At 41.4% G+C, this 13137-nt stretch overlaps 1 protein-coding gene across 1 annotated transcript in view; it reads right to left on the bottom strand.

The window, feature by feature from the left end:
• Positions 1-13137, bottom strand: part of EHBP1L1 (EH domain binding protein 1 like 1) — a 333907-nt gene that overhangs the window by 199441 nt on the left and 121329 nt on the right. Inside the window, exon 5 of the mRNA XM_053689234.1 lies at positions 2658-2836. Coding sequence (XP_053545209.1) covers positions 2658-2836 — 179 coding nt within the window. The remainder of the gene's footprint in view (positions 1-2657; positions 2837-13137) is intronic.

The following is a 13137-nucleotide window of genomic DNA, read 5'->3' as shown; positions in this document are numbered from 1 at the left end:
CAAAATCTTTAAGAGTTATATACATCTCAATAGGCAGAATGTGTTTTTCTTAACATCATTAGAGGAAGTGGGGGAGATCTCCCTCCTACTAAATACGGCTATTCTTATAGGTAGGAAAATAATTTTGAAAAACTGGCAGTCTCAGAAAGAACCCAAGTTTTCCGAATTTAAGAATGGGGTAGTTCATCAACTATTCTTAGAACATGCTAAAATACAAATGGAAATGGAGGTTAATATAGAGAGATTTTTTGATAAATGTGGAAAATTCATCAAAACACTTGATAACAAAACTCAGAAATGAATTATATCTCCTTTCAGGGACTCTTTATTTATGCAGGAAGCAAACTTAAGGGGGGACTGGCTATCCGTAATATAGTATTATATATAAGAGGGGGGGAGGGAAGGGAGAGGAAATTTACTTTTTCTCTTTTTTGTGTGTTTTTTTTTTTTTTTCTTTTTTCCTCTTCTTCTTGTGTCTTTTGTGGATGGTTGATGGAGAATGAATGATAAGGGAATATGAGAACTAGCTAAGAGTAGATCATAATGCACAGTATAAGATGAAGGAATTTAAAGACAAGATGAAGGGAATTGCTCTCAATGTTCATTATACAACAAAGTGAGTTGGTTTATATAGGAGTTAGTGTTTTCCCCTCTCTTTTTTCTTTTCTTTTCTGTAAATACCTTCTCCTTACATTTGGCCTGGAAGTATTCCTATGTGGGTTTTGTAGGAAATCAAAAAAGTTTTGAGTTTTTTTTTTTTTTTTTTTTTATGGGATGCGCCCGGCGTGGCAAGACAACATCTGGCCCTGTGTGGCACAGAAAACATTGAATTTCTTTACCTTTAATGTTTATATGTAATGTTATATATTGCTGGCAATAAATAAATATAAAAAAAAAAAAAAAAAAGTTATCACCATCACTGGAAACTAGACCTGAGTGTTATAAAGTTATCCCCATCACTGGAAACTAGACCTGAGTGTTATAAAGTTATCATTATCATTGGAAACTAGACTTATGTGTTATAAAGTTATCAACATCACTGGAAACTAGACCTGAGTGTTATAAAGTTATCATTATCATTGGAAACTAGACCTAAGTGTTATAAAGTTATCAACATCAGTGGAAACTAGACCTGAGTGTTATAAAGTTATCATTATCATTGGAAACTAGACCTAAGTGTTATAAAGTTATCACCATCACTAGAAACTAGACCTAAGTGTTATAAAGTTATCACCATCACTGGAAACTAGACCTAAGTGTTATAAAGTTATCACCATCACTGGAAACTAGACCTAAGTGTTATAAAGTTATCACCATCACTGGAAACTAGACCTGAGTTTTATAAAGTTATTACCATCACTGGAAACTAGACTTAAGTGTTATAAAGTTATCAACATCACTGGAAACTAGACCTAAGTTTTATAAAGTTATCATTATCATTGGAAACTAGACCTAAGTGTTATAAAGTTATCACCACTGGAAACTAGACCTGAGTGTTATAAAGTTATCATCACCACTGGAAAATAGACCTGAGTGTTATAAAGTTATCATCACCACTGGAAACTAGACCTAAGTGTTATAAAGTTATCACCACTGGAAACTAGACCTGAGTGTTATAAAGTTATCACCACTGGAAACTAGACCTGAGTGTTATAAAGTTATCACCACTGGAAACTAGACCTGAGTGTTATAAAGTTATCACCACTGGAAACTAGACCTGAGTGTTATAAAGTTATCACCACTGGAAACTAGACCTGAGTGTTATAAAGTTATCATCACCACTGGAAACTAGACCTGAGTTTTATAAAGTTATCACCATCACTGGAAACTAGACCTGAGTTTTATAAAGTTATCACCATCACTGGAAACTACACCTGAGTGTTATAAAGTTATCACCATCACTGGAAATGAGACGTAAGTGTTATAAAGTTATCACCATCACTGGAAACGAGACCTAAGTGTTATAAAGTTATCACCATCACTGGAAATTAGACCTAAGTGTTATAAAGTTATCACCATCACTGGAAACTAGACCTAAGTGTTATAAAGTTATCACCACTGGAGGCTAGACCTAAGTGTTACAAAGTTATCGCCACTGGAGGCTAGACCTGAGTGTTACAAAGTTATCGCCACTGGAAACTAGACCTGAGTGTTATAAAGTTATCACCATCACTGGAAACTAGACCTAAGTGTTATAAAGTTATCACCATCACTGGAAACTAGACCTGAGTGTTATAAAGTTATCACCATCACTGGAAACTAGACCTGAGTGTTATAAAGTTATCACCATCACTGGAAACTAGACCTGAGTGTTATAAAGTTATCACCATCACTGGAAACTAGACCTGAGTGTTATAAAGTTATCACCATCACTGGAAACTAGACCTGAGTGTTATAAAGGTTTGCTTTAGGTTTGAAATAATTTCCAGGGCAAGGAAATGCAATGTGACATCTCAAGCAATTATCATTAGACTATATAGCATCACAGAACTTGAATATCGATTGTGTCTAAAGCTCAACACAGTAATGGCACTTTCATTTACAGCTTAATCGTTATTGTATTACATTCACAACTAAAACTCTACACTGAACATTGTAAGTCCTCTGAATTATGATCTTTTAACCAAAGTAAAAGAGACTCAAGTTAATTGACTCACGTAGCTTTGCCCTCTCGCAACAGAGTGCAAGTGATGCTGAGAGTCAGCATGGCTGACACCACCTTGACAGATCGAGGAGTGAACGTTAGCTTTATTTCTCGTGGCGCAGGGGACACAGCTGCATATTTGCGCAGGTCAATAGGGGCAACAGCCAGTAGCTTTTTATGTCCACGTGACTCCTGTAGAGCAGGAAAAAAAAGAAAATTAATCAAAAGTTAAGTAAGTCACCGATCAGAATATAAGAGAATAGACCGATAGCTAAATGTTATTATAAGGGTGTTATTTGGTAACAAACATATTATACATAGGTAATTATCTGTACATTATTACAGTGAAAACAAGACACATTTTCTATATTTGGATACTGGCTGTTACTTTTTTTTGTTTCTTTTATTTGAGGAACAGCTCGGTGCATCATTGGTCATATACGATAACCAATATGTCTGACTAAGACAGTTAATAAACAATACAAACACACAATTTCCAAAGGTAGAGAGCGCTTAGCTCCAATGTCCAATATGTAACAGTCTTACTTGTATGTAAAATGATAGTATATCACAGCAATTGATCTCTTCAATAAAGTGCTCAGTGCGGGTGTAGTAGACACAGGGTTTCTTACTACAGCTTTCTTAACAATCAGGCCATTTGTCCGACGGCCAAGTTCCAAAACTACTCCTCCAGTCTGAAAGCGCAACAGAGAAACACCCCACAATAGTGTAATAAGTCAATAGATCGCTTGTCACGATCAGGATGAAAAAGGCAACAATTACAGTGTGTCCTGTGTGTGTATATATATATATATATATATAAAACAAAGCTGATGAGCCCAGCACACTATAAAGTTCCAACCACCGTGGTGCTCTTCAAATCAAATAACAGTCATGCAGGTTTCAGGAAAAGCACTCCTCCGGATTTTAACAAACATAAACATTTATTGGTATAAACGTTTTCGGGATTTATGTTGTATCTGAGGACGGGGGCAACCTCGAAAACGTTTATACCAATAAATGTTTATGTTTGTTAAAATCCGGAGGAGTGCTTTTCCTGAAACCTGCATGTCTATATATACTGTATATATACATAATATATATATTTATATATATATATATATATATATATTCACTATCGTGTCACATCGAAGTTTGGCTCCTCCTTGAGTTTCCTCCTAGTGTTTTTCTTTAAGGTGGACATATATCCTGGCTACACACAGGACACGCTGCAATTGTTACCTTTTTCCTCTTGACCGTGACAACAAGCGATGAGCGTTCTAACAGCGCATGCGCGCATTTGTTTGAGCAGCAAATTCCGACACTACAGCTTCCAAGTCAGAATCTGCTCCCTCTGACTGCGCATGATACTGAATGACATAATCACATTCCACACATTCCTATTTAACATATGTGGAGTGCAATTACGTCATACAGAGCATGCGCAGTAAGAAGGAGCAGATTCTAATAGAACACCGGTGTTCTAAAATAAGTTGTCTACCGCATAGGAATGTGTATACCACGTCACTTCCAGTGACGTGAATCAGCTGCTGGAGGCTTGTGGCGCTCACTGCGCATGCTCTAGAGGCCCAACCTCATTAAAACAGCTGATTTAAACTACGCAACGGGTAGCAATGAAGAGCGCAGCTGCATGACGCGCCAGTGTAGGCGGAGGAGATGGCAGCAGTTACCCATCGGTATAGGCTGACTGACAGCAAACTGGGAGTGACAGCAACAAGCAGCTGTTTAAGGCAACTTATTTTAGAACAACGGTGATAACATGGGGCATATCCAGCTGTGTGGCACTTGCCTGATGCGATGCAGCCAAACACCCCACACTCTTCACGGATACCCAGCTCCTCAAACTCCAGTGCACACAAGTGGGACTCCAATCTGAATGAGCCCTCACTTCCTGAGCGAGTAGTAAGGTGAATGGCAGGGTGCAAACATCACCCCGGGGCCGCTGTGTATGGGAGGAGGGGGAGACAGAAAAAGAGGACTCTTGGGACAAAACTGGGACCGAGAGTAAAAACAAACAGAATATATAGATAAGTGTAATTTATTAGAGCAGGCTTGTTGTAATATAAAAGGTAAGTTTGTTGATGCAGGGACTTTTACGTAACAGAAGATGTAAAAGGACCTAAAATGTAGCGAACATGCTTCTCCTGATTTAGGTCTGCTCATGAAACAGTATACATCTGGATTATGGAAGTTTCTTACAGACGTAACTATTGGAAACAGCTGTTTGTAGGAGGTTGGGCCTCTTGCGCATGCGCACCCCTCCAGCAGCTAATTACACGTCACCGGAAGTGACGTGATGGACACATTCCCATGGTAGACAACTTATTTTAGAACACCGGCTCGGAACATCAAACAGCTGAGAGACTGTTGTGGAGTGGACTCCTTTCTGCGGTTCCTATTTTGGATACTATGAGCTTGTATTTTTCTGTTTATGAGTAGATTAGTGTATGTAATAAACCTCATTTTTGCTTGACATATTCACTTATTGTGGGGTGTTTCTCTCTTGCGCTTTCAGACTGGAGTAGTAGTTAATAAATAATGTATCTAATAAAAAAATGGTCAGTTATTTTGTGTGGCTTTAGGGCTTCAGGGTGTGGAAGTGTTTTTAATTTTTGACCACACCCCATATACAGTGTCGCTCTCTTAGTAACCCCAATTTTAGATCACCATATGGAGAGTCCAGCACGATTATCCAACAGTGGGTGAATTCTATTTGTTGTAAAGATCACTAGGACCCAATGCTATTGCTGGAATGTGGAAATCAATGATTAGTATAACAGTGAACAAATAGGGAGACATTTATTTGCATGCATCACTAAAAGTTATGGATAGGGTAATAAATACAGGCTGGCATCATTAGATGTTATGGATAGGGTGAAACACACAGATTGGCATCATTAGTTGTCATAGATAAGGTGACACACACAGGCTTGCATCATTAGATGTCATGGATAGTGTGACACACACAGGCTTGCATCATCAGATGTCATGGATAAGGTGACACACACAGGCTTGCATAATCAGATGTCATGGATAAGGTGACACACACAGGCTAGCATCATTAGATGTCATGGATAAAGTAACACACACAAGCTAGTATAATTAGATGTCATGGATAGATTGACACACACAGGCTAGCATCATTAGATGTCATGGATTGGGTGACACATACAGGCTTGCATCATCAGATGTCATGGATAAGGTGACACACACACAGGCTAGAATCATTAGATGTCATGGATAGGGTGACACACACATGCTAGCATCATTAGATGTAATGGTTACTGTGACACATACAGGCTTGCATCATTAGATGTCATGGATAGGGTGACACACACATGCTAGCATCATTAGATGTAATGGATACGGTGACACATACAGGCTTGCATCATTAGATGACATGGATAGGGTGGCACACATAGGCTTGCATCATCAGATGTCATGGATAAGGTGACACACACAGGCTTGCATCATCAGATGTCATGGATAAGGTGACACACACAGGCTAGCATCATTAGATGTCATGGATAAAGTAACACACACAAGCTAGTATAATTAGATGTCATGGATAGATTGACACACACAGGCTAGCATCATTAGACGTCATGGATTGGGTGACACATACAGGCTTGCATCATCAGATGTCATGGATAAGGTTACACACACAGGCTAGAATCATTAGATGTCATGGATAGGGTGACACACACATGCTAGCATCATTAGATGTAATGGTTACGGTGACACATACAGGCTTGCATCATTAGATGTCATGGATAGGGTGACAGACACATGCTAGCATCATTAGATGTAATGGATACGGTGACACATACAGGCTTGCATCATTAGATGACATGGATAGGGTGGCACACATAGGCTAGCATCATTAGATGTCATGGATAGGGTGACACACACAGGCTAGCATCATTAGATGTCATGGATAGGGTGGCACACACAGGCTACCATCATTAGATGTCATGGATAAGGTGACACACACAGGCTTGCATCAATAGATGTCATGGATAGGGTGACACACACAGGCTAGCATCATTAGACGTCATGGATAGGGTGACACACACAGGCTAGTATCATAAGATGCCATGGATAGATTGACACACACAGGCTAGCATCATTAGATGTCATGAATAGGGTGACATACACAGGCTAGCATCATTAGATGTCATGGATAAGGTGACACACACAGGCTAGCATCATTAGACGTCATGGATAGGGTGACACACACAGGCTAGTATCATAAGATGCCATGGATAGATTGACACACACAGGCTAGCATCATTAGATGTCATGAATAGGGTGACATACACAGGCTAGCATCATTAGATGTCATGGATAAGGTGACACACACAGGCTAGTATCATAAGATGCCATGGATAGATTGACACACACAGGCTAGCATCATTAGATGTCATGGATAGATTGACACACACAGGCTAGCATCATTAGATGTCATGGATAGGGTGACATACACAGGCTAGCATCATTAGATGTCATGTATAGGGTGACATACACAGGCTAGCATCATTAGATGTCATGGATAAGGTGACACACACAGGCTAGTATCATAAGATGTCATGGATAGATTGACACACACAGGCTAGCATCATTAGATGTCATGGATAGGGTGACACACACAGGCTAGTTCAAAACAATAGGGAATAGGGAGAGAAAAGGGGAAAAGAAGGGGATTAACTAGCACTCTTTCCTAATTAATGAATAACTAGGCTGACTATATCAGCTCACTCAGGTATATAAATTAAATAAGTTAAAAACCAAACTTTAATTAAATGTATTAAAATGGGTAAAGTACAAATCATCTACCCTTAAATAACACACAACCACTACCCATCACCTATGAGAATAAATTAGAACCACTGAAAACCATCCCCCTGTATTCCTGGCCGATAACTGGAATCGTCGGCTTCAGGTGCCAGGGATAGTAAAATCAGTAATCTAGCTGAGTACAAATGCGTTTCGGACACTAACACGGCCTTTTTCAAAGTATATCTTATTGCGGTGAAAGACAAACTGATTGTCGAAGACTCAGGGCTTTTAAACCCCATTGAAAGGCCAGACACGATCACGCCTCTTTATTGACCTATCAGATGAGTTCTGCCTCCGTAGGATGGAGGCGTGCTAGGGATTGGTGCCAATCATATTAGATTCAACATGCTGTGTTGTTTAGCCAATGATCTCTAACTTAGCATACACACCCATACGCTCTTACCATCTCATTGGGAGTAGTATATGTGGGCGTAAACTTGAGTAAGAAATATGTTATGTATTGGCAATACTAGTTGAATGGATACAGTACATGGCAAACGTGAGTGCTTGGTAAACATGGGAAACTTGACATGCACCTTATTAAAATGCACCTTTCAGTGAATTCTTGACCAGCTTTCACACAGATCGCTATTTTTCAATCTTATTATGAAGGGCAATTTTACTGTAGCAGGTTGCATAACACAGTAAATGATTATTTAGTATTACGGATCCTATCTGCGAGTGAAATATTAATGGTTAAACATCCAATCCCACGCACGCACAAATAAACTTACTATACCAAAACAGGCTAAAATGTTTGTTTATATTAGTGTTGTGATGATTGGTAACCAAATTATTTCACAATATTCAGGGTGCATATCAGAGGTTTAAACTTTCTAACTAATATATATATAAATGGAGCTATCAGTCCAAACCATTGTATTAATTATGAATTGTGGTAAAAAGTTATTTATATAACTTCCCCTACGAATAATAAACACTGAGTACATGTGCCAAAGTGATGTCAGTGGAGGTTTGATGTAAACAATAATTGTATATTTAAAAGACCCATATATTCATTATGTACGTGAAGTGAACGTGTTAATGATACACATACTCTGTATGCGTCGAAAGATCACTAAATTGGCAATATATTAATATCGACATAATCTATATACCTCTATTTCCCTGGGACAATGAATTTGTATCAGTGAAATTAAATGTGGTGAAAATTAATAAGCATGTCACATCTCCATATGTGGATAATGAAATTTCCATAAAATTAATTCAATGATGGATGTAAACTCCTATTAAATATATTATTCTATAGAAAGACCCAAAAGATATTATTTTCGTTCAGACCATAGGGCATAACGGATTGTAGTTTGAATATCCATTTCGCTTCTTTCTTTAATAGTACTTGCTCAGTATCACCCCCTCTGATACCTGTTTTGTATGATTCTAAGCCCCAGCATTTGAAGGTACTAGTGTTGCCGTTATAGCATTGTAAAAAACATAAATTATGCTTACCTTATTATTTAATTTCCATCTGTGGGAGGAGAGTCCACGGCTTCATTCATTACTTGTGGGAATTAAGAACCTGGCCACCAGGAGGAGGCAAAGACACCACAGCCAAAGGCTTATATATCTCCCCCACTTCCCTCATCCCCCAGTCATTCTGCCAAGGGAACAAGGAACAGTAGGAGAAGTATCAGGGAATAAATGGAACAAAAATAAATTTTGGTCCGCCCACCGGAGAAACGGGCGGGAGCCGTGGACTCTCCTCCCACAAATGGAAATGAAATTATCAGGTAAGCATAATTTATGTTTTCCATCTTAATGGGAACAGAGTCTACAGCTTCATTCATTACTTGTGGGAAACAATTATCCAAGCTCTAGAGGACACTGAATTAAAAAAAACAGGAGGGCAAAAGGAGGCGAACCCTAAATTGAGGGCACCACAGCCTGCAAAACCTTTCTCCCAAAAGCTGCTTCCGCCGAAGCAAAGACATCAAATTTGTAAAATTTAGCAAAAGTATGTAAGGAGGACCAAGTAGCCGCCTTACAAATTTGCTCCATTGAGACCTCATTCTTAAAGGCCCATGAAGAAGCCACAGCCCTAGTTGAGTGAGCTGTAATCTTCTGAGGAGGCTTACGTCCCGCTGTCTCATAGGCCAAGTGAATAATGCTCCTCAACCAAAAAGAAGTGGAAGAGGCCCTCTGCTCCTTGCGCTTCCCCGAATACACCACAAATAAGGACGAAGTCTGTCTGAATTCCTTTGTGGCCTAAAGATAGAATTTCAAGGCTCGAACCACATCCAAATTATGAAGTAACCTTTCATTTGAAGAAGAAGGGTTAGGACATAAGGAAGGAACTACTATTTCCTGATTGATGTTACAATTCGACACAACCTTGGGAAGAAATACCAACCCAGTGCGAAGAACAGCCTTGTTGGCGTGAAAAATCAGGTAAGGAGGCTCACATTACAAGGTCGCCAACTCAGAGACTATGCGTGCCGATGCAATAGCCAATAGGAATAGAACCTTCCAGGAAATAATTTTAATGTCAAGCGACAAGCTGGTCCTCCACACCTTATGATAGATGCACAGAGTAACCAGTTTTCTGGCTTGAATGAGAGTATCAATCACTCTTTCAGAAAAAAACCTCTCTTGGCTAGGACTAAGCGTTCAATCCCCACGCAGTCAGCTTCAGAGAATCAAGATTTTGATGTAGAAAGGGACCCTGAACCAGCAGATCTCTGCGACAGGGTAACCTCCATGGAGGAGACGATAACATCCCCACCAGATCGCAAGTCACATCCTCTGTGGCCACAACAGAGCAATTAGAATAGCCGAAGTTTGTTTCTGCTTGATGGGGCCACTACTCGAGGTAGAAGTGGTAATGGTGGAAATATGTAGACTAGGTTGAACTTCTAAGGCACCGCTAAGGCATCTCTTAGCTCTGCCTGGGTATCCCTAGACCATGGCCCATATATGAGTAGCTTGAAGATGAGTCTGGACGCCATGAGATCTATCTCTGGCGTCCCCCATCTGATGCAGATCTCCACAAACACTTTGCGATGGAGAGACCATTCCCCCGGGACGACCCCAGAAAGGGCCAAGCATTCAGAGTGTTGAAGATCGCTCAAAGTTCCAGGATATTGATTGGGAGAAGCAACTCCTTTCAAGTCCACCCGCCCTGTGCCTTCCTGGCACCCCAAACAGTTCCCCATCCTGACAGACTTGCGTCAGTGGTCACAATCTCCCAGGATGGTCTCAAGAAGGATGTCCCCTGGGACAATTGGTCCGGACAGATCCACCAAGAGAGGGTTTCCCTCGTTCGGTTGTCGAGAGAGATCTGTTGGGATAGATTTGAGTGATCGCCGTTCTATTGTCTCAACATGCACAACTGAAGAGGACGGAGATAGAACCTGTTGTATGGAATGACATCTATGCTGGATACCATGAGCCCAACCACCTCCATACACCGGGCCACAGATGGCCTTGAGGAGGTCTGAATGGCAAGACTGCTGGATGCAATCTTGCAACGTCTCTGATCTGTCAGGAAAATCTTCATGGATATGAAATCTATCATCGTGCCCAAAAATTCCACTCTGTTGCTGGGACCCAGGGAACAATTTCCTACGTTTATCTTCCATCCATGAGATCGAAGGAGAAGAAGAGCCCTTGAATAATCCTCTGCAAGACTGCAGGGTGGAGCCTGGACCAGGATGTCGTCCAGAGAAGGTACCACTGCAATACCTCTGGCTCTCGCCACAGCAAGCATGACTCCCAGAACCTTCATAAAGACTCTTGGGGCAGTCGCCAGGCCAAACGGTAGGGCCACAAACTAGAAGTGTTGGTCCAGAAAGGCAAATCTTAGGAACCTGAAGTGATCCTTGTGGATTGGCACGTGAAGGTAAGCATCCTTCAAATCTATTGTAGTCATGAACTGTCCCACTTGAACTAGGGGCAGAATAGACCTGATCATCTGCATCTTGAACGATGGGACCGACAGAAACTTGTTTAGGTACTTTAGGTCTAGAATCGGACGAAACGTGCCCTCCTTCTTTGGGATCACGAAAAGGTTTGAATAATACCCCAGAACTCTTTCCGCCAGAGGTACTGGTACGATTACCTCGAGAGAGGAGCGATCCCTTATGCACTCCAGAAAGGGGTCTCTCTTCTCTGGTCTTGATGATATGTTTGACAAGAGGAATCTGCCCCTGGGCGGAAGAGTCTTGAACCCTATCCTGTAACCCTGGGAGATGACCTCCAGAAATCAAGGGTCCTGAACATCTCTCATCCAGGCCTCCGCAAAAAGATAGTCTGCCTCCTACGCGATCCATATTGTCTCGGCTGGTTTTTTTGCTCTGCTTGGCCTTGTTCCAAGAATGAGCTGGCTTCCATGATCCCTTGGACTGCTCGGTTTTCACGGCAGGTTGCTGGCGTTGGAACTTGTCTGAACGAAAGGGACGAAAAGTACACCCCTTAGGTTTAGTCTTATTATCCTGCGGTAGGAAAGCACCGTTGCCTCCCAGGCCCAGACTAAAAAGAACTTTCCCCTGAAAAGGGAGGGATAGTAATCTAGACTTGGAAGTCATGTCCACAGACCATGACTTCAACCACAGAGCCCTACGGGCTTGAACAGAAAAACCTGATGTCTTGGCATTCAGGCGAATAATCTGCATATTTACATCACAGATGAATAACTTAGCTACCCTTAAGGCCTTAATTCATTCCTGTATCTCCTCGAGGGGAGTCTCCACCTCCACCATAGCTGATAGAGTGTCACACCAGTAGGTAGCAGCCCCAGTCACCGCAGCGACCGCCACTCCCGGTTGAAAAACGAACCCTGTGAGCTGAAACATCTTTCTCAACATGGATTCCAATTTTTTTGTCCATGGGCTCCTTGAACGAAGAGCTATCTTCGAGCGGGATAGTTGTGCGCTTAGCGAACGTGAAGATAGCACCATCCAACTTAGGATTGGCCCCCCCGAGCTCAAGCTGAGAGTCCGGAACTTAAAACTATTAGCCATCTTAACGGGGACCAGGAATGTCTGAGGCACCACCCTGTCCTCGTAAAACCTATCTAGCTTAGGGATTGAAGGTTCCTCCGGTATTTTCGGTTCCAGAATCTCTAACGTAGCAAGCACCTCTTTCAACAGAAAGCACAAATGCTCCATCTTAAACTTAAAGTCTGGCTCCTCTGCAGCCGGAGGTCTAGATGTCGCCAATTCCAATCCAGAGAGAGCGTCCTCAGAAGAGTTGGATTCATCTTCATCAGCGGATAATCTATCAGAGACATCCAACGGAGTAGATGACCCCTGGGATGGATAGCTATGTTTCACCTTTTGCTTGCACTTAGCAAGGCGTGGTAAGGCATTGAAGGCCATGGAGACCGCCATTTGTAAGTGCTCAGCGAAATCTGGCGGCCAAAGAGCCCCTCCCCGGGAGGATTAGTAGTGCCCTGGGGAGCTGCATGTGTAATCGGAGATGAATGTAGGGAACGCACCTCGCGGGACGGAGAACCCTTTAGAGGTGGACGGCTCAGTTGTACTAAATATCTTTTTCTTTTTAGATACTGCAATATTATCAAAGCATGTGGAACATAGTTGAGCAGGCGGATCCACCGGAACCTCCTCACGATAAACAAAGGAATTAGATTTGGTTAAAGAGGGAGTACCCTCTAA

The sequence above is a fragment of the Bombina bombina genome, chromosome 7 (genome assembly GCF_027579735.1).
Source record: "Bombina bombina isolate aBomBom1 chromosome 7, aBomBom1.pri, whole genome shotgun sequence".
NCBI classification, from domain to species: domain Eukaryota; kingdom Metazoa; phylum Chordata; class Amphibia; order Anura; family Bombinatoridae; genus Bombina; species Bombina bombina.
This window is presented reverse-complemented; position numbering and strand designations above follow the sequence as displayed.